The sequence below is a fragment of the Amblyomma americanum genome, chromosome 3 (genome assembly GCF_052857255.1).
Source record: "Amblyomma americanum isolate KBUSLIRL-KWMA chromosome 3, ASM5285725v1, whole genome shotgun sequence".
Classification (NCBI taxonomy): domain Eukaryota; kingdom Metazoa; phylum Arthropoda; class Arachnida; order Ixodida; family Ixodidae; genus Amblyomma; species Amblyomma americanum.
In genome coordinates, this window is record NC_135499.1 from 127,903,988 (window position 1) to 127,923,576 (window position 19,589).

The 19,589-nt window shown below is 47.0% G+C and overlaps 1 protein-coding gene across 1 annotated transcript in view; it reads right to left on the reverse strand.

The window, feature by feature from the left end:
- Positions 1-19,589, reverse strand: part of LOC144124899 (uncharacterized) — a 60,697-nt gene that overhangs the window by 36,108 nt on the left and 5,000 nt on the right. Inside the window, exons 4-6 of the mRNA XM_077657846.1 lie at positions 17,821-17,909; positions 15,561-15,670; positions 6,642-6,684 (exon numbers count right to left, since the gene is read on the reverse strand). Coding sequence (XP_077513972.1) covers positions 6,642-6,684; positions 15,561-15,670; positions 17,821-17,909 — 242 coding nt within the window. The remainder of the gene's footprint in view (positions 1-6,641; positions 6,685-15,560; positions 15,671-17,820; positions 17,910-19,589) is intronic.

Below are 19,589 nucleotides of genomic sequence, written 5' to 3' on the forward strand. Positions count from 1 at the left end.
AAGGACGGTCAAAAGGGTGAATTTGGCTCCAAGTCTGAGAGGCCGAAGTTCACACCCATGAGAGCAAGGGGGGACACACGTAGTGCGGATGCGAGTGAAAGCAGTCCGACCGAACGTAAGGAGACGGCGGCAGCCGAAGCCGAACGCAGAAAGCGGTTCGAGAGGAGGCAAGCGCGCGTGTTATACGTGCCAGAAGCCGGGTCACTTTTCGGCGCAGTGTCCAGAAACAAAAAGAGAAGTCGTGTGTTTGTCATTATGTAGCACTGACGAGAACATGAAGCTTCTCGAGCCTTACATGCGAGACTTCCTCGTGAACGGGAAAGAGTGCCGAGTGCTTCGTGATTCCGCAGCTACAATAGATGTAGTTCACCCCTCTTACGTAGAACCCGATATGTTCACGGGCGAGTGCGCATGGATCAAGCAAGCCGTGGAAGCTCATAGCGTGTGTCTACCCGTAGCAAAAGTGCTTATTGAAGGACCTTTCGGAGCACTTGAGACGGAGGCCGTAGTGTCATCTATGCTGCCCCCCCAGTACCCGTACCTATTTTCGAACAGGTCCGATCACCTCCTGCGCGAGAAGGGGCTTTTGTTTGGTGAGGCTAGCGTTCAGGCCTTAACCAGATCGAGAGTTCGGGAGCTCGCTGCAAAGGCGGTAGTTGCGGGGCCGACGTTGTCGAACAATGAAAAAGGGTCGGAGGCGCAGCAAGCTGATATTCCGAGCACGTCAGAACTGGATAAAATTGAGCCTGTAGCGTTGAAGGCACCAGGTACTGGAGAGGAAATGCCCGACACGGGAAAGTTAGAAGAGCTTCCGGTCGAGCTTCCGGGACTAGGCTCAGTGACGAACAGGGAAGACACTGATCAGGTCATTAGTGACTTAATCATTAAAGCACCGCTGTCAGCTGAGCAGAAAACCGAACTACACCAACTCTTACAAGAGTTTCAAGGTCAGTTCTCTGAGAGGCCTGGTAGGACTTCTGTCCTTACTCATGATATAGAACTTACCTCCCCAGAGCCAGTACGATCCAAGGCGTACCGGGTGTCACCCCGCCAGCGCGATATTATGGAGGCTGAGGTAAAGAAAATGCTACAGCTCGGTGTTATTGAGGCGGGTGAGAATGATTATACCTCCCCTTTGATTTTAGTTGAGGTACCGGGCAAGGAACCTCGTCCTTGCGTCGACTACCGCAGGCTTAATTCCATCACTAAGGATCAAATTTATCCGATCCCTAACATCGAGGAGCGCCTTGAGAAAGTTAGTAGCGCTCAGTTTATTTCCACCCTAGATCTTGTCAGGGGTTATTGGCAGGTTCCACTTACAGAAGAGGCTAGTAGGTATGCGGCGTTCATTTCACCAATGGGAACATTCCGTCCTAAAGTTTTGAGTTTTGGTTTGACGAACGCGCCATACTGCTTTTCAAGCCTCATGGACAAAGTGTTGCGGGGACAGGAAGAATTCGCTTTACCGTATTTAGACGACGTAGCGATATTCTCCGCATCCTGGTCTGAGCATATGGCACACTTGCGGGCAGTGCTAACCCGCCTGCGCGAAGCGGGTTTGACAGTCAAGGCTCCCAAGTGCCAATTAGCACAGGCCGAGGTTGTATACCTCGGTCACGTGATTGGACAGGGTCGTCGCCGCCCCTCTGAAATAAAGGTGGCCGCTGTGCGAGACTTCCCGCAACCGCGCACGAAGACCGATATTCGGTCGTTCTTAGGTGTCGCCGGCTACTATCAGAGGTACATCCCCAGGTACTCCGATATCGCGGCTCCCCTGACGGATGCTCTAAGAAAAACAGAGCCCCAAACAGTCGTTTGGGGCGAGACAAAGGAAAGAGCTTTTAGCGCCCTAAAGAGCGCCCTAACAAGCCAGCCTGTGCTACGATCGCCAGACTACACAAAGGGGTTCGTTGTTCAGTGCGATGCTAGTGAGCGAGGCATGGGCGTTGTACTGTGCCAAAGGGACAATGGAGAAGTGGAACACCCCGTCCTGTATGCTAGTCGTAAGCTGACCTGTCGTGAGCAGGCGTACAGCGCCACCGAGAAAGAGTGTGCGTGTCTCGTGTGGGCCGTTCAGAAATTGTCATGCTACCTAGCCGGCTCGAGGTTTATCATTGAGACGGATCACTGCCCTCTCCAATGGCTGCAGACCATCTCTCCCAAAAATGGCCGCCTCCTGCGCTGGAGCCTCGCTTTGCAACAATATTCCTTTGAGGTGCGTTACAAAAAGGGGAGTCTCAACGGTAACGCCGATGGCTTAAGTCGAAGCCCCTAACGTAGGAATCCGCCTCAAAGTTGTTTGTTACTGATGTTTTCTTCCTGAGGCAGGATTTTTAACATATTGCTTTTGTTTAGTGTTTCAAAGTGATTATGTGCTTTCTAGTGCAATTTTCCAATTTGTGGACGCGTTCTGAGTGCTGCTTGACTACTGTAAGGAACTAGGCAGTAGTATAAAAGGGGAAAGAGCCTGGCAGAGCTTAGTGAGGGTTGTCTCGTGCTTGCTGACTGAGCGGTTGCGTTTCGGCGTAGTTCTAACGCTTGCTGGGAACGAGCACAAAAATGGCAACTCTCCCGAAGTGACTTTGCAGTGTCCTGTGTGATCCTGAACCTGAGAACGAGGCCTTCTCTGTGCGCTGCGCTCAAGCAACGTCGAGGGACGGCCGGTCGGCCGGACAGCGGATGCAGTCCCCTGACCATCGGGATCTCCTTCTCCCGGCGGGGTGGTCTGTTACGTTTCGCCTACGACGCGCGGTATAGCCGGCGCGGATGCAACGGACGCCGGGGCTTCGTTCAAAGTGGCGGTCATTTTGGGCCCGTTCAGTGCTGCCGTAACGCCTCCCGCCAAGCGCGTCCAGGCAGGTTTCAATGCCACGTGTCGTCGTGTGTGCGTGTGTGTGTGTGCATGTTGGTGCCCACGCTTGTCAAAGCGCGGCAGCCGGGGAGAGAAGCTCCCCAACTGGGAGGCGAGGAGGTCTGACCGGCGCCGGCCCGGCGGACGCGCACGTCACGTCTGAACATGAACGAGCGTCGCCGTATCGGGCGACTCATCCCAAGCCGTTCCTTCTCACCCTCGACTCCGAAGGTATAAAAGCCGCTGCCCCGGACGCCAGAGAGACTTCGATTTCTTCCTTCGAGTAACGTGGTCGCCCTGACCGGCTGCTCTTTTGCGATGCCAGAATAAACAAGTTGTTCTGTTGCCAGTCGACTCATCCTTTGCCGGGACCTTCGGATGTTCCCAGCTGTGCCCCAGGCCGCCAGGCCAACGCTACCCTTGGGGCTTGCAACCCAGATGCAACAATCTGTAGGAATGGCAAAATGATAGGAAAATGACTCATTTACCTTATTTGAAAGAATACAAGACAAGGGGGAATTTGAGACCTCAGGAAAATTTGAAAAGTATTATTAATATTACAACGAAATCCCAAACCATTCAGGCCAACCTTAGCGAACGAGGATACGCTGCAGGTCACGTTTCTACCAGAAAAAAGGTTGGAGTTTGCAAGCGTGCCTGGACTTAGTCAAGAATCACCAGTCCTAGCTGCTAGGTTGCAAGTGTATCTGACAACTGCTTGAGAACTGAAATCCAGTTACAGAGACCTCACACTATCTCTTTCTAAACAAAATGAGCAAGGTGATGTTTTCGACGCCCTGTCTATCTGGGCTGGAATGAAAGAAGTGACCCTAAAACTCTCTTCCATTGCAGTCATTATCAATACTTTATATCAAAGTAAACACCATTCTTTGAGTGAAGATAACACAAAACATTACTTGATGCTGAGCTACAACAGCCACCTTCAATTTTAGAAGCTGGACCTTTGCAGCATGCAAGGCACGTGCTCAAAAAACAAACTAGCATGTTTCTTCCATGCATCTTATGCTTCCAGCCAAATTTTGCAAATTCTTTATTCTGCTTCTGTGAAATGTGCAATTTTCCACCGCAAAAACTTAGGGAGGGGCCTTGGTTATGGTTTATGGGGGTTTAACTCTTTCGCTAACGCGCCATAGGCGTTCGGGCATATATGGCCGACGTTTTGAAAAAGCCGCCGAAAATTGATTTTGGCGCTTGCGGACACGCTGCGCCTTCTAGGTTGTTTCTATGGAACCAAGTTCATAATTTCAGCTTTTGCTTTTAGTTTCAGAACATGAGGGGCCGCCGTGAAAAATGAAACTCTGAACAGCCGCAGCAGAGTCAGCCAGCTAACATGGCGTCCGCGTTGCCGCCTGCTCTTCGAAATCGAAATCTGACACCGAGCGCTTCGGCTGATGTCTGTTCCGGTTTTTGTGATGAAAGCAGCGGTGATAAGTCAGACAACGATGTACAAAAGTCAAATTTCGGTTTCGACAGCTAGACTTCGTCTCAGGGGCCTGAAACGTCAGCTTGTATTCGCTCGTAAGTTTTGTTTTCGTCTGCTCTGTGTTTTCTGCAGTGCATGCGGTTTGTAACTGATGAGAGTGGTTTATTTTTGTGCTTCAGAGCCTTCACAACATATGGCCAAGACAGTTTGCCAAACGCTCAAGGTCGCATCGCATTTTTTTCAACCGAGACGACGGCCAGGTGCCCATGTTGGCGCATCGCTGCGGAGCGGCGTTCGGAGATTCGCTCGACCTCTCGGCTTCTTGATGTTCTTCACGGTGAAGGTGATGAATACTCTGTACGAAAACACTAATAAGTATGCTTGGATAAAGTTTTTGGACAGGCAAACACACGCTCGGTGTGACAGCTCATGGGAAGAGGTGAATCCGTTGGACAAGCTCGTTGGAATCATCATACACATGGGAATTGCTGACCTGCCGCGACTATACCTCTAAATGAATACAGGAATAATCTATTCTGGGCTTCAGCCATTAAATAACATTTGCCGAAATCAGTTTTTTGCTTTGCTTGTTTTTTTGCACGTAGTGGACACCGAGGATTCAGTGGCAGCTGCATCTATTGGCAAGACTTGAAAGTGTCCTGGCTTTTGAACCACATCAATGAAAGTTCATCCTGATTCATCCTGATGTTTCAGAGCTTGCCCAAAACGCCAAATTTCGTCAGCTGGCTTTCAGGAAGCAGCTCATTCAACAAATCTTAGGGCATCGATGAAGTAGAAGTTCACACCCCCAATCCTCCCATAGAATCCATTTGTCACCAACCGAAAAAAATAAAATAAAATAAAAAGTAACTGCAAACTCTGCTATCAGAAAACAAAACATGAACAAAGATCAAACGCTATGTGCAGCAACTGTCAAGTCTACCTCTGATCACATCTTCACGTGATTGCTTTGACACCACAGTCATGACCGCTGACTTGACCGGCTGTGGAAAGTGCAATAATTTTTCCTCAGAGCTGAAACTTGGAGGAATGACAGCTATAAACATGTGAACCAGTTTATAATCCAGTTTTCCTCTAATCCAGTTCGTGTTTAGTGCAGCCTGTAATCTTTGCTTTTTCTGTATACTTTTTCCGTGTTTTTGCCACATTTGACTAATAAATGTTCAAGTACTTTTGCACACACGACTCTGCTGTTTGCTTCATTCAGAAGTGTAACTAATAAGCTACAATTCCATGTGTTGCAATAGGCAGTGAGTTTGTTACTTCCTGTGAAAAAAAGTTTCTTTCAGTACACTCAAAATTGTCCATATTTCCGCGGTAGTGAAAGAGTTAACGTCCCAAAGCGACTCAGGCTATGAGGGACGTCGTTGTGGAGGGCTCCGGAAATTTCAACCACCAGGGGTTCTTTGCCGTGCACTGATATCGCACAGTACAAGGGCCTCTAGAATTTCGCCTCTACCGAAAATCGGCCGTCGCGGCCAGGATCAAACCCACGTCTTTCGGGTCAGCAGCCGAGCGCCATAACCACTGAGCCACCGCGGTGGCTTGGGCCTTAGTTATGATGCTGCAGTAGGAAAACAGCCACACCACTGCCGTATCACGGCATAGCACAGGTTTCTAGCAGTCTAACATGGCCACGCCTCTCACAGCAAAGCGTTTTGTTGCACATGCACGGTCCTTGTCTCAAGGAACACTGCTATTTTTCTTCGCTGATGGGTTCAGTACTGCCATGTGCTTCCCATGCACTTTGCTACTTTGTGATCTGGTCATCGCATGCCAACCCATGGAGAATACCACCACATCATTGAAAGTGACTAAATTAGATATCCTTTTATAAGAATGAACATTCTACGCTGAAAGTTCAAATTAACGTGGATTTACTACACAAACAAACTAGTAGCTGGGATGTTAGTGGAGCTGTCAAAGCGAGTGCAAATGAGGTCCATGAAATCTAGCTAACAGATGGAGCGTGTCCAAAACCTTCATCAAGCCCTTCATGACGATGCTGTGCAAAGCCCAATAAATTTAGCAGGATCCAAATTTAACACTATTTGAACCTTTTAAAAGCAATTTTTTTTTTCCATGTGCACTCAAAGTGTTCATTTGGGACAATGTTGGTGGCGCCACCGAAGCATATGTGCAAAACACACACACTTCATGTACGAATTGTAAGGGGTAAAGGGATCGAAAGCGAAACAGGACAGGGTTGGATTCTGTCGGTCATCTTTCCATCATACATGGAGAAGGAACCAGTCATAACAGTAAAGGTAACAAACCAACGTGACACAGCATATAAAAGGTAAAGTTTTGTTACAAAGGACTTACCAACGTGGGCAGAGAATGCTCTTTTGCTTGCAAGACAGGAGCCCTGAATGAAAAATGAAGAAAAAAAATTACAGGGTAATCAGACATCTTATGCGACAATATTGTTAAAGCAGTTGGATTTACCCTTGTCAATTACTTTGAAATTGATGCTTCTACACTAAGCCGAGGCTTCACACATAAGGCAGAATCTTTTTGGAGGTTGACAGTGAGCAGAGGTGGATTGAGTATGGCAGTGGGTGGGCGGGCTCACATAAGCAATCCAACACTACATAACCAGCTGAACTAGCATGTTCTTGCACAGCACCCTAACCTAACAAATTAATTAACCAAGCCAGTGCATGCTGCCAGCTGGAATTATCCAGCACAGTTTACATTACAAACTATGGAACCGCAGAAATTCTACGAATTAGAATTTTGAATGAACTCAGATCGAATTATTCAGGCTGTATTAGCAGATAAATGTGGAGCAGAGTTCAAAAACCATGGCAGGAAAGTAACAAGTGCCGACCAATCTTGTTAAAATAAAACAAGAACATGAACATTCCTGACCGGACAGGTTGCTGCCAGACCCTGCATCTCAGTTAAAAAATCTGAGTTCAGGTTTCAACATACTTGACTGAAAAAACTGGGTAAGCTATAACACTGTCTATTCTGCAGCTGTCTTGAGCTGTAGTCAGACTACTAGCACGTTCAAGAATCAAACACTAGACATTGTAAACTGTGCAGAAATGAGACGTGATAATGTAAAGAACTGGGAAAAGCCATTAGAATGAGAATAAGCAATACATATAGCTGTAGAATTTTTTGCTTTCCCTTCTACATACAAATGCAGCCTTTCAACACCAAGTTCAGGGGTGAACCCATAATGTGAACTGAGCCCCTGATTAGGAGACACAAGGTATAACGTCCCACCAATACGTCGTTTCTGAGAGACAGGAAAGATGTAGTCGTGGGGATGTTATACCGTGTGTCTGCTAATTGTGACTGCAACAACGATGAAGCTGCCCGAAAAAAGTGCTTTCAAAGGCATGGGGAAGAGAATCCTAACCAGCTATAACGGTTCACATTGATATTATCGCATTATGTGAACAGTTTCCAATTTCAAGCGTGACCAGCGATTACCATCACAAAGCGTTCAGATTAAATACAGCTAAACTCCCTGCAAATTTTTGTGTATCCGTTCATTCGAATGACTTCTACATTTCTAACTAGGCTGAATTAATAAAAGTCCAATGTACTGTATTAAGAACGTAAAAATTTACCGAAAAGCCTAAGAACTAGGTGTTTTGAAATATTTTGTGAATACCACATCAGCTGCACAAATTATCCAAACATCTAGTTTAAAGTGGCTTGGCCCTCAAGCAAAATTCAGCCAAAAGGTTTCCCACAAATCACACATGATAAGAAGATAAACGATCAACCACATCAAACAATCGTAACTTGAAAGAGCAGTTTTTTGTTTGATCCTTCCATAATGTGTTATGCACCTAATGCCCACACCTATGCCACTCATCTTGTAGTTTTCAGAACATTTAACGCAACCGTAATTCTTGAAATTTATTGAAATTTCAGCAGACAGTTTTTTTTGCCTTGGAACCGAGGCAAAAAGGTAACACACATGTCACCTGACCAGGCCTTCGGCACCAGAGAAGATACGAGCAGTCAAGAGCAAAGGCGTGCCACAAAATTTGCTGACTGGTTGAGAGGTCACACGGCCCTGTGACGTCATCACAACCTGCCCACTGGACTGAGATGTCCCGTGACCTTATAACGTCACCACAACCTGCCCGCCAGGGCAGGTGGCAACTGGACATCCCAATTCTGAGCAAACTGCCTGCTGTGGCAGGTGGGAATTAAATTAATAATTTATAGAGAAAGGTCCCATGACCTTGTGACGTCATCACAACCTGCCCATCAAAGAAAGAAGGAACAGAAGCAAGAAAGGGCAAGAAAGAAAAAATAGCAGGAAAATCCAATTAGAACAGTTATTGGCTTCAGCTAGCAAAGGATGCCCTTTTTCACAATTATTTAAGCAGTGAAGCCTCCGCACAAGGCTTCACTGCATTTTCACATTTTTGGCAGTTTTTTCTTTTCCCCACAGAAAGGAAGCCATTTAACAATTTGACCTTTCCAACAATTCGTTCTTTCCTCCTTTCTTCTTTCACTCCCTCCTTTATCCCTTCCCTTATGGCCCCATTCAGGTGTCCAACAATATATGAGACAGATACTGTGCGATTTCCTTTCCCCAAAAACCAATTATTATTATTATTACCTTTAGTACTGTGGGCATTTCTTCCGGTCCCTTGAAATCCAATTTAATAAGTTTTTGCCTGCCACCCTGCTACTATATAAACACGTGTAAGGGCCGCACTGTTTTCCAGAAGGAAATATTAGAAAAATATAATATTCCTGCAAGGGCCGCACCCAAACTTTCCACATGACCCACACAGGAATAGCCTTCGAAATGCATGTGCCGTTGCCTTAGAGATCAGCTCTGGCTGCGAGCAACGGCGCGCTTGATCGCGGAGGCAACGCATGCGCACAGGATCTTTCAGGAGCTGCCCACGGATGGCGCCAGAGGCCGCGGCTCATTGTCATCGTCAACTTTTTCCTCCGCCGCGAGTTCCAGCCAGCTCCCACTATCCATGTCGGCATCAGCACCACCAGCTAGTGTTTTGTGGCTGTTGTGGTTCACCATAGTTGTGGCTTTCGCGTGCTGCTGCCGAGCGTTGCAGTTTTAGCATTTTTAGCACAATGGGCAAGCACCTTAATAGCTACACGGCTGGGAGTTTGCTGTAAAACACGGCAATTGTGCGGCGGGCAGGAAATTTTACGTGGCCGAGAAGTGCGTCTGACGATGGCGGAACCAAAAGGATGCATTGAGGAACACAAGCTGCAAAAAGCACGCTTTTCGAAGCAAGCCGTGCAAGTTTCCCCAAACTGGAAGAAGAGCTGCTCAACGGCTACGCATTGACAGCGGACGCGCTGCGCGACTTCTTGTGGAATGAGCGTGCACAAGAGCAACCAGAGCACAGCTGGGATGGCTAGAACTTTTTTAGCACAGCACCAGCTCGGAGTCGGAATACACCGCGATTGGCGACTGAACGTAGAATAAATGCCATGATTTCCTGATTGGTGCGTTCTTATTTAAAAAATTTTTTTTTTTTCGAAATTCGCGTGTATGAGCTGCACCCCGAAAATTGGCCCTCAAATCTGGAAAAAAAAAGTGCGGCCCTTACACGCATTTATATGCTATATTTAATTGCCCGTCATATGTCAATTTATGAATTTCATTTTGTCACTCATTTAGCAAAACCATAATTCAGATTGAATGCTGTTGTGCTGTCTAATAAAGTACCGTATAAACACATGTAAGGGCCGCATCCTGTTTTCCCGAAGGAAATGTATAAAAAAAAAAGATCCGTGTAAGGGCCGCACCTTAACTTTCCACGACCCATGCGGGAATAGCTTTCTAAATGCATGCGCCATGGCCTCCCCGCATGTGCACAAGAGCTTCCAGGTGCCGCCCACGGGTGGCTGCGGCTCATCATCTTGTAAATTTTATCCTCTGCCGCGAGCTCCCGCTACCTATATCAACATCAGTATCACCAGCTCCAGCTTTTTGTGGCTGTCAAAGGCACGGGTGTTGTGTTAGCATGTTAGTTCGCCGCAGTTGTGGCTTTCGTGTGCTGCTGCCGAGCGTTGCAATTTTAACACGATGGGCAAGCACCTTAATCGCTACATGGCTGGGAGTTTGCTCTCGAACACAGCAAGCGTGCGGTGGGCAGGATATTCGACATGGCCCAGAAGTACCGCATTCGCACGAGTGTAAGTCGGTTCGAATGTAAGTCGACCCCCCCCCCCCCCCCCCCACATCACATTCCTGAAAAAAATTAAAAACTTGGATGTCCTTTACGTTGGCCTTTACCATATTTACATGATTTTAAGTCGATCTATTTTTCAAAATTTGAAAATCCGAAGTGGGGGGTCGATTTCAAATCAAAACCAAAGGCGAGACAAACGAGATGTCAGGCATGCTACAGCGTGGTTACATTTTTGTTGTGCGGCTCCTTCGCATACCTCTTGGTGCTGACCTTGAGGAGCTACTATGTCAACGCACAGAACCAGCAACCTCACCCCGCAGGAGGCCGCCGATGGTGGCTGTCGATAAGCAGAAAACCAGCACCAGCCCACTCCCCACACGTGGTTGCAGATTAAGTCTGCTGATAAGAGCCTGCGGCCCGATAACGCATTCGCCTTCTACTCCTAAAAGGCGTTGTTCAAGATTTTTTTGTTTACTTTCAACCGCGCACTCGGCGCTCAAGGGAGCATTGATAGTTGATCGAAGGGCCGCTGTTCCAATCGAACGGCACCCCCACTCGGAACCGCAGCGGCGCCGGGGAGTGTCGGTAGCCGATGGAAGAGCCGACGCTGCTCACGGGTGGTTTCTTTTTGGCTCTGACGCGTTCACTACTGCCGGCCGCATTTCACAAGTTTTTAATGTAGTGCTTCGTCATTTGTGCTCCGGGCCCAGTAAGTGACCGGCGCTCATTCACGGCTGCGTTCAAGATGGCTGTCATTTTTTACACTGAAGAAACAAACTGCGCGCCGGGCTGCAAGTTTGACGTTCGCAACGGGTGATACAGGTGTGGCAGCTGCAGCGAGGCAAAATTTTCAGCTGTTCTATGTGATGTCGTGATGTGGCTGTTTGCGAAGTGCGGAATTTCGCTGCACGACGATGTTAGAACGACGAGCTCTGGGACCGCAGCAGCGATCACGACGGCAGCGCTAGTGAGAATGATAGCGCAAGTGTGGATGAGTAGTCCACTGACTAAAATACATTTTCGTTTTGGAATGTGCCCACGGGTGCTCCTGCGTGCGGCAACTGATAGCGGCTGGCGATAAGTGGAGGCCGCAGGATAGTGCTATGGCGTTCTATTATTACCGTATTTACACGATTGTAAGTCAACTCAAATGTAAATCGACCCTCCCACTTCACATTTCTGAGAAAAAACAACTTGGAGGTCGTTTACACTTGGCCTTTAAAAATAGAATGCGACAGCACTATCCTGCGGCCTCCACTTATCACCAGCCGCTATCAACTGCCGCGCACGGGAGCGCGCGTGGGCGCGTTTTGAAACGAAAATGTATTAGTCACTGGACTATTCGTCCACACTTGCGCCATCGTCCTCACTAGCGCTGCCGTCATGATTGCTGCTGCGGTCCCACAACACGTCATTCTAACGTCGCTGTCCAGCGAAATCCCGCACTTTGCAAGCAGCCACATCACGAAATCACATGGAACAGCTCAAATTTTTCCTCACTGCAGCTGCCACACCTGTATCACCCGTTGCGAACGTCGAACTTGTGGCCCGGCACGCAGCTGTTCGTTTCTTCGGCGTAAAGAATGACAAGCACCTTGAATGTAGCCGTGAACGAGGGCCGGTCGCTTACCGGATACGAAGTACAAATGACGACTGACGAAGCACTACATCAATGCGGCTGGCAGTAGTCAAATGCGCCAGAGCCAAAGAGGAACTACACGTGAATAGCGTCGGGTCTTGCGTCAGCTACCGACCCTCCCTGGTGCTGCTGCTGTTTTGAGTGGGGGGCACTACCTAGATTAGAACAGCGGCCATTCCATCAACTATCAACGCTCCCTTGAGTGCCTTGCGCGCATTTGAAAGTAAAAAGAAAACGAGTTGGATGCTTGAGCTTCCCGTAGAACGCAATTGCGTTATCGGGCCGCCGCTTATCAGCAGCCGCAGTCTGCAGTCACGTGTGGGGTGCCAGTTTGCAGCTTATCGATAGCCGCCATCGGCCACCGTCCATGGGGGGAGGGCATGCGAGTTCTGCGTGTTGACAAGCAGCTGCTCAAGGCCAGCATCAAGAGCGATGCGACGGAGCCGTGCAGCAAAAATACGAGCACGCTGTAGCATGCCCGATATCTCATTTGTCTCGCCTTTACTTATAGTGCCATGTTTTCGTTTCGATTGTAAGTCAACCCCCCCTTCAATTTGGATTTTCAAATTTTGAAAAATAGGTCGACTTACAATTGTGTAAATAAGTTTATTCAAGGAAACCCTTCGTTGCTTTCGCTCTGGCAGCTACTTGAAGAGCTCATCTCATGGACGCCTTTCCAGAGGTGCCGTCGGTGCCATCCCAGAGGTCTTAGGTGCCGTCCATCTGGTTCAATATTCCAGTCACCTTGGTTCGAATTGCAGTCTGCGCCGAATGGAGAGCGTGTTCTGGTTGATGAAGCGTTGAACCCATCGCTGCTTGCTTTAAAATTTGGAAGCGGAATGCCCATGTGGCGAGCAATGGCAACGGCTTTCACGCGGATCATCTCCGTCGACACTGCATAGCCGTTTTTTCTTGTCGTCGTTATGTACTCCACAAGTTCCTTTTGAGGCTTTGGAAACTTGCACTGCTTCCTGTGGAATGCTTTCCTGTTTTGGTCCGTACTAGCGAGCTGTTCTTTCTGGTTGCTCCACCGACGCACACACTTCTCATTGACGTTGAACTTGCATCCAGCCGCCCACTTGCCATGTTCTTCGACGTAAGCAACGACTTTCAGCTTGGAAGGCCGCGGTGTACAAAATCAAATCTCTGCCTATCGTCACCAAGTGGTAAACATAGGCCCCGATCCACTGAACAACGCTGCACACAGTAACCGCAATGGACCAATACACTGCCCAAGACCACAGTACCACACAAGAAAAAAATGGCTCCCAGAACAAAACGGTTGCAAAAACAAGACTGCGCCCCCATGTGATCTCAAAGCACTGATGATGATAGGGGGGGTTAAAAGCAGCTAGCGCCATCTAGTAGCGACTTGTGAAATTTAACTTTTGCGGGTGCACGAATTTTCATGCTTGGATAAGAAAATAATTTTTTTTTTTAAATTTCAGCTCCAAAGTTAGGGGTGCGGCCCTTACATGAGTATATACGGTATGTGTGATTATCATTCTGTGCTCCATACAAAGGCAACGACTTTTTTTTTTTGCTCATGTCTGTGTGCTTCTGAGTGCAGTTGGTGGCATTGTCAATAATATAAAGTTAAGTATGAATCTTTAAATAAATTTGCAAAGATGCAGTGTAATGCAAAAAAAAAAAAGACGTTTTCGTGACAACTTCGGCATCTTAGTGACATTTTTGTGGCCCCCATGGCGGCCATGAAGGTGTCACTGCCAAGGGCAAACCGAGCCGAACGAATACCTGATATGTGCGAGGCGTGAACATGACGCATTTTTGGGAGAGAGTGCGAGACTAGGGCGCTGGAACCAGCATGCCTTGATCGCCTTGATAGGGCCCCCCGCCTTCCTTCCCTCCCTTCCAGAGACCAACCAACATGCAATACACAGGAGTCAGCACCAGCTAATTAGCTGGTGCTCACTCCTGTGTGAAATTCTGTGAAATTTTATTTTCAGGTGGCGCTGAATATGTTGACCTGTCTTTTTTTTTTTTTTAGAATAGTGTGTGGTCTTTACAACTGAAATAAACAAAACTAGACTGATTCAGCATTGTATCATAAAACATGATGTGCACAGAAGTAGATACTACCATATAAACACGTTTAAGGGCTATTTTTTTTTTTCCAGATTCTAGGGCCAATTTTTGGTGTGCGGCCCATAGGTGCGATGTGCGAAAAAAAAAAAATTTTAAGTGAAAACACCAATCAGGGAATGAGCAGCATCTATTCTAAGTTCAATTGTCACTCGCGGAGTATTCTGACTCCAAGCTCGTGCTGTGCTCTGATGCACCCTCATCCCACAAGAAGTCACGCAGCATGTCCGCTGTTAACGTGTAGCAGTTTTTCCGCACTTCCATCACATAGCATAGCAGCTCTTCTTCCAGTTCGGGAAACTTGCACAGCTTGCCAAGGAAACCGTGCTTTTTGTAGCTTGTATTCCTCAATGCATCCTTTTGGTTGCATTGTTGTCAGAAGTAGTGGTCATTTAGCAATGTTTAGATTATACTTTAGAACAGTCACAGCAACAGTGCGACGTTTCTGCAGATAGATATAACCCTGACTCATGTGAGAGCCGCACCCCATCACAATCTCGGAAAGAAACTGCAGCCCTCACAGTACATATGGTACTTCACAAGTGATTGTGAAAAAATCTTGCACCATCCTGGACAGCGAACTGCTATGGGGATATGTTATCCGCAGACGACTCCGCAATGTCTGTTCAAGACCGTCATTACGGGATTTAAAGGCACAGGCTCCTTTTCTAAGCTATGCAACCCTAGGAAGCCAAGCACCAAGCCGGGCCATAGCATGTACCTATTTTCAGAATAATGGTGGGTACCCAGATGGCAGTGGAAGTCAAACCCACCACCTGATACCGAGGCAGGTACTCTGCCATAAAGCCACTCATTTTTCGCACTTGCATACAGCAACGTGGCCGCGCCTATCTTCCCAAGTGTGCATTGCGAGCTCCCACACGCATACTGGTGGTCTGGCACAGCCGGGAGCGTAAAATATCCGAGTAAAAGTTTATTTTTATAAACCAGGGTAAGCAAGGGTGAAAATTACACGAGGGCGCAAATTATGTGAGTAAATATGGTACATACACCAGCGTGCAAACCTGGGCGAGTTGTACACATTTGTGCTGGCTACAGCAGTGCAAATAGGACAGGAGGACAAGAAGGAAGCGGATGGGACAAGCGTGCCCAAATCCCAGCTGCTTTTTGTGGTCTTGTACTGTATGCGCTGCCATTGTCAGAATGCACACACATACACAGAGAGAGAGAAAACTTACACAGATGCACACAGAAAACCAGAAGCATGTCCACAGTAATAACAAAACTAAACTTTCTTGACCTGGATCAGATGTCATTTAGAGGAGACTAAAGCAATGTGCATGCCGTGTAAATTAACCAACCATGTACAAAAATTGAAATATTAAAACTCACAGAAGAGAGTGAACTTTTAGGTGTCGTCACCTCCACAGGAGCATGTGAGTGGACCGAACGCTCCTCCCGTGATGAGGCTCCGGGACAATGCTGGTTCCTCGGTGACACGACTGCAGACAGAGAAACAGAGAAAGTGTGGCACAATGGCTAGAATCACTCCGTACTTTAAGTTTCTAAATTTTATGCCTTAACAGTTCAGCACATATACAAAAGACGGGTGCAAGAGGCGCAAACGGGTACTGTCTGCCTGGCTACCAGCTTTCCTAGCCGCTATATTTTCTGTGGCGCTGTTGGCAAAGCGAGATAAAGCGTGAACCGTGGCACGAATGCTTGCCACTGCACCACCAGTCACTTGTGTAGTGAGGCAAAGCGTGCCGCCTGCCATCGTCGGCAGATTTAAGGGCAAACCGTGTTCGATATATAGAGTAAGAAATGCATGTGTTTGTTAAATATTTAGGAACAGTTTGATATAGCCAATAATTCATAATATCCGTGATCGTAGTAACGAGGTTCAACTTATATTGGTTAGTCCTTGCAAAGTAGGAGGCCAAGGTATAATTATACTTATGTCTGGTTTTCTACAACCAAAGCCAAACTTTACACATTAACTTAGAGGAAATCAAATAGGTTGTTCAGACCTAATTTACAAAAGCGTCCTTAGAGAAATTGGTTTGGTTTATAAGGTTTAACGTCTCAAAAGAGACTCAGGCTACGAGGGACGCCATAGTGAAGGGCTCTGAAAATTTCGACCACCGGGGGTTCTTTTAACTTGCATTGACATTGCACAGTGCACGGGCCTCTAGAATTTCGCCTCCACCGAAATGCGACCGTTGCGGCCCCTTAGAGAAATTGGTGAACGAATAGGTCACCAGAATGCTGTGTTGCTCAAAACAACATGAAATTAATTCCTGCAGCACATGACAACACATACACTAAGATAAAATTACGAAGCCACACTCCACAACGTGTTAGCACCAGGGTTTCAGGCCATGTGTAGTTCTTGAGAACATTTCCAGAACATGAAAGCAGTGCCAGCAGGCACAAGCATGAGCAGCTCTGCAAGTTGCTGACAAAGCGCTAACACTATGGGTGCATTCCATGAAGAAGAAATTGTGAATTTTTCAACAAGCACTCAGAAGACAAGGGTGCAAATGCTGCTGAACTTTGTACACCAACGTAAAGCCAAGTGCTCGATGCCAACGGTGTGCCCCACAATAAGTATTTTGCTCCCATGGGTTTTTTTAAGTGCTTTTTAATCTCAGGAATTTCAACAAACTAGCTCTCAGAATCCATTAATTTTATTAAAGTTCACCTGTATATGATGAAGTTAAATCAAAAGCAACCTTGCTGCCCTACTGTGGCTCTCTGAACAGCATCGACAAATCACCGTTCTTCTCACCAGTATGGCTGACAGCCTTGCCTGTGGAAACCAAATCACTGAGCATATACTTTATGTGTAACACCTTAGAGTGGAAAGACAAGTGGAATTTACATTCATAGATCGCTGGGAGACCTCATGCCACTTCTGGCGCCGTGGTACAGCATTTAAGCCGTGCGCTACTGCCCTGGCAGGTGGCTGCTCCAAACACAACCACCGGTGGAGCTGTTCCAAACACAACCACCTAGCCACCTCTAGCAACCAATCATTTAATTTAACTGCCACCTGCCATGGTGGCCAGTTTGCTCACAATCCGGTAAGCAGGTTGAGATGACGTCGCAAAGTTATGTGACCTAGGTAGCTGCTGGTGGCCCACCTCCTTCTCTGGGGGATTTTTCACTCACAGCGTTAGCAACGACAACGATGCTGGATTTTCCACTGAACAGGACCCTTAACGCTATTGCACTAAAATAATTCAATGAGGTAAAATTTACCTGAATTACAATAGAGACCTGCTAACAATTTGTATGGAAGGTAACATGGACCAACATATGCACTGCTCAAAGGTGCCTGGTCATACTGCAGCCCTAAAGTACTCCACTTTTTACACAATTCTATTAATAAAGCAAAAGAAAAAGAATCTCAAAATTCAATAAAGGTGTTCTTCCATCTTTCACTTCGTTTATTCCTTCCCTTAGGCACATGTCCACTGAGATATGTCAGACAGTTACTGCATCATTTCCTTAATTTTCAATTTTTTCATGTTCCCTTAATCCTTCATGCAGATACACCAACACTGCTGCTTTAACATATTTGTTATAGTAATGTTATCAGTAGGCAGCCAAAAAACAAAAAAAAAGAGAAAAGCACACAGTCTCTCACCATCCAGGCCGAAGTCACTCTTGATGGCACCTGCCAACTCCTTGATCTTTTCAACCAACTTGACAATGAGGTCACTCTGAGTGAGGCTCCTGCAATGACAGTGGGGCAAACGCTTCATCGCAACAGCAAATGACTGTCACCCACAAATAGCAGCGAACAAGAGGAAAAGGTAGCCACAACCATTTTATTTTTTTTTTTGTTTTAAGCAAATCCAAATTAGTGCACCAGCTCAGTTTCCTCATACGCCAAGATTACTAAACAGATGTGTAAAATGTAACAAATTTTACCCATGCTACGTAAATGCAGCATGGAACAGTTGTACAATCTTCAGTTGCTCACTGTTTCGTAAAAAAAAAAAAAGCGGGTATCACAAATATGTTTCATAGGGATGAAGCTTTAATGCTTAGAGAAACAAAAATTGAACATTGGCTTTTGGGGATAGGAAAAGGCGCAGTATCTGTCACATATGGATGGACATCTGAACTGCTCTGCATAAGGAAAGGGATAAAGGAGGGACTAAGAGCTGAAAGGAAGAAAGAGGTGATCTTTAATCTGCACTGACATCTCACAGCACAGGGCACCTTTGGGTTTCCTTTCGCTTACATCGAAACGCGGCCACCGCGATTGGGTTTGAACCCGGGTCCTCTGGATCAGCAGCCAAGCGCCCTAACCACCGAGCCACTGCAACGGGTAACTTACAGAAAGTGCCAAACATGCATTTTGCAACATGCGCCCCCAGTCACAGAAGCCTGAGTGAAGTCGTCCACTATAGGAGGTATGCACTACCAGACAGCGCAAGCGTCGTTGCGTCTAGCGCAACATGTTGACAGTCGTTTCACGCCAGCCTGCGCAGTGTTCAATACGCCGTGAGGTACCCAGCCTATGTTGCTAGTGATCCGTAATATCTTGGCACGTTGTTAGATGCGTCAACGTCCACTTTTCTTTGTGCAACACTTTGTCTTCATGAAGTTTGCTGCAGAATCATGTGCTGTGATATAAAACCGAGCTGCCTGTCCAGTGGCCACCCTATCCACAATTTGGCAGCAAAACTGGCCGGCTACACTGCACGCAAGATTTTACGCGACTTGCAGCTTTTAAAATCAGTTGATAACTGTCTGCTACTCATGCAGTACACACCGTGGATACAAAGCACACTATTAATTACCAAAATTCTAAAACTGGCATCACAGGACCTCATATTTCCAGTGGCTGTAGTCCGCGATCTGCTGAAGCTTCAGAGATGGTGTTTCAGCAGAAAGGCAAAGCATCATAGCTGCCTCATTTACATGACAGAACGATCAAGCAAATACTCTCATGCACTCGCAGCACTCGCAGCAGACACAGCAAGAATGCTTTGCAGTTTTGATAGTAGCAACGTATCACTGCTTCGAATGCACGAGACCCAGAATCTAGGCCGGTTCGTAGCAATGCTGTGTGTAGCGATTCCTCTAGATTGAGTAGTAACACGCCACTTTCAGCAGATAAAGATGACAAAATGAGCTAGCTAAGCAAACAGACACGTCGAATTAGGTTTCCAAAAACGGCACTTCGGCCTTCAGCACCCTCAGTACAGCTCAAGGCTAGCCTGCTTCTCATGCAATTGCACACTCTCACAGATTTGTACGCTTTTATCTCTTTGCCTGTCGGCAAACTAAAGCCGTGCACAAGGCAGGCCTCAATATCAGTGAATTCAACACCCGGCAGCAGTCCTGTACGTCTCACACTAGGCTGCCGCCTCCGCATTCCTACGTGTCTATGTTTTCACAAAG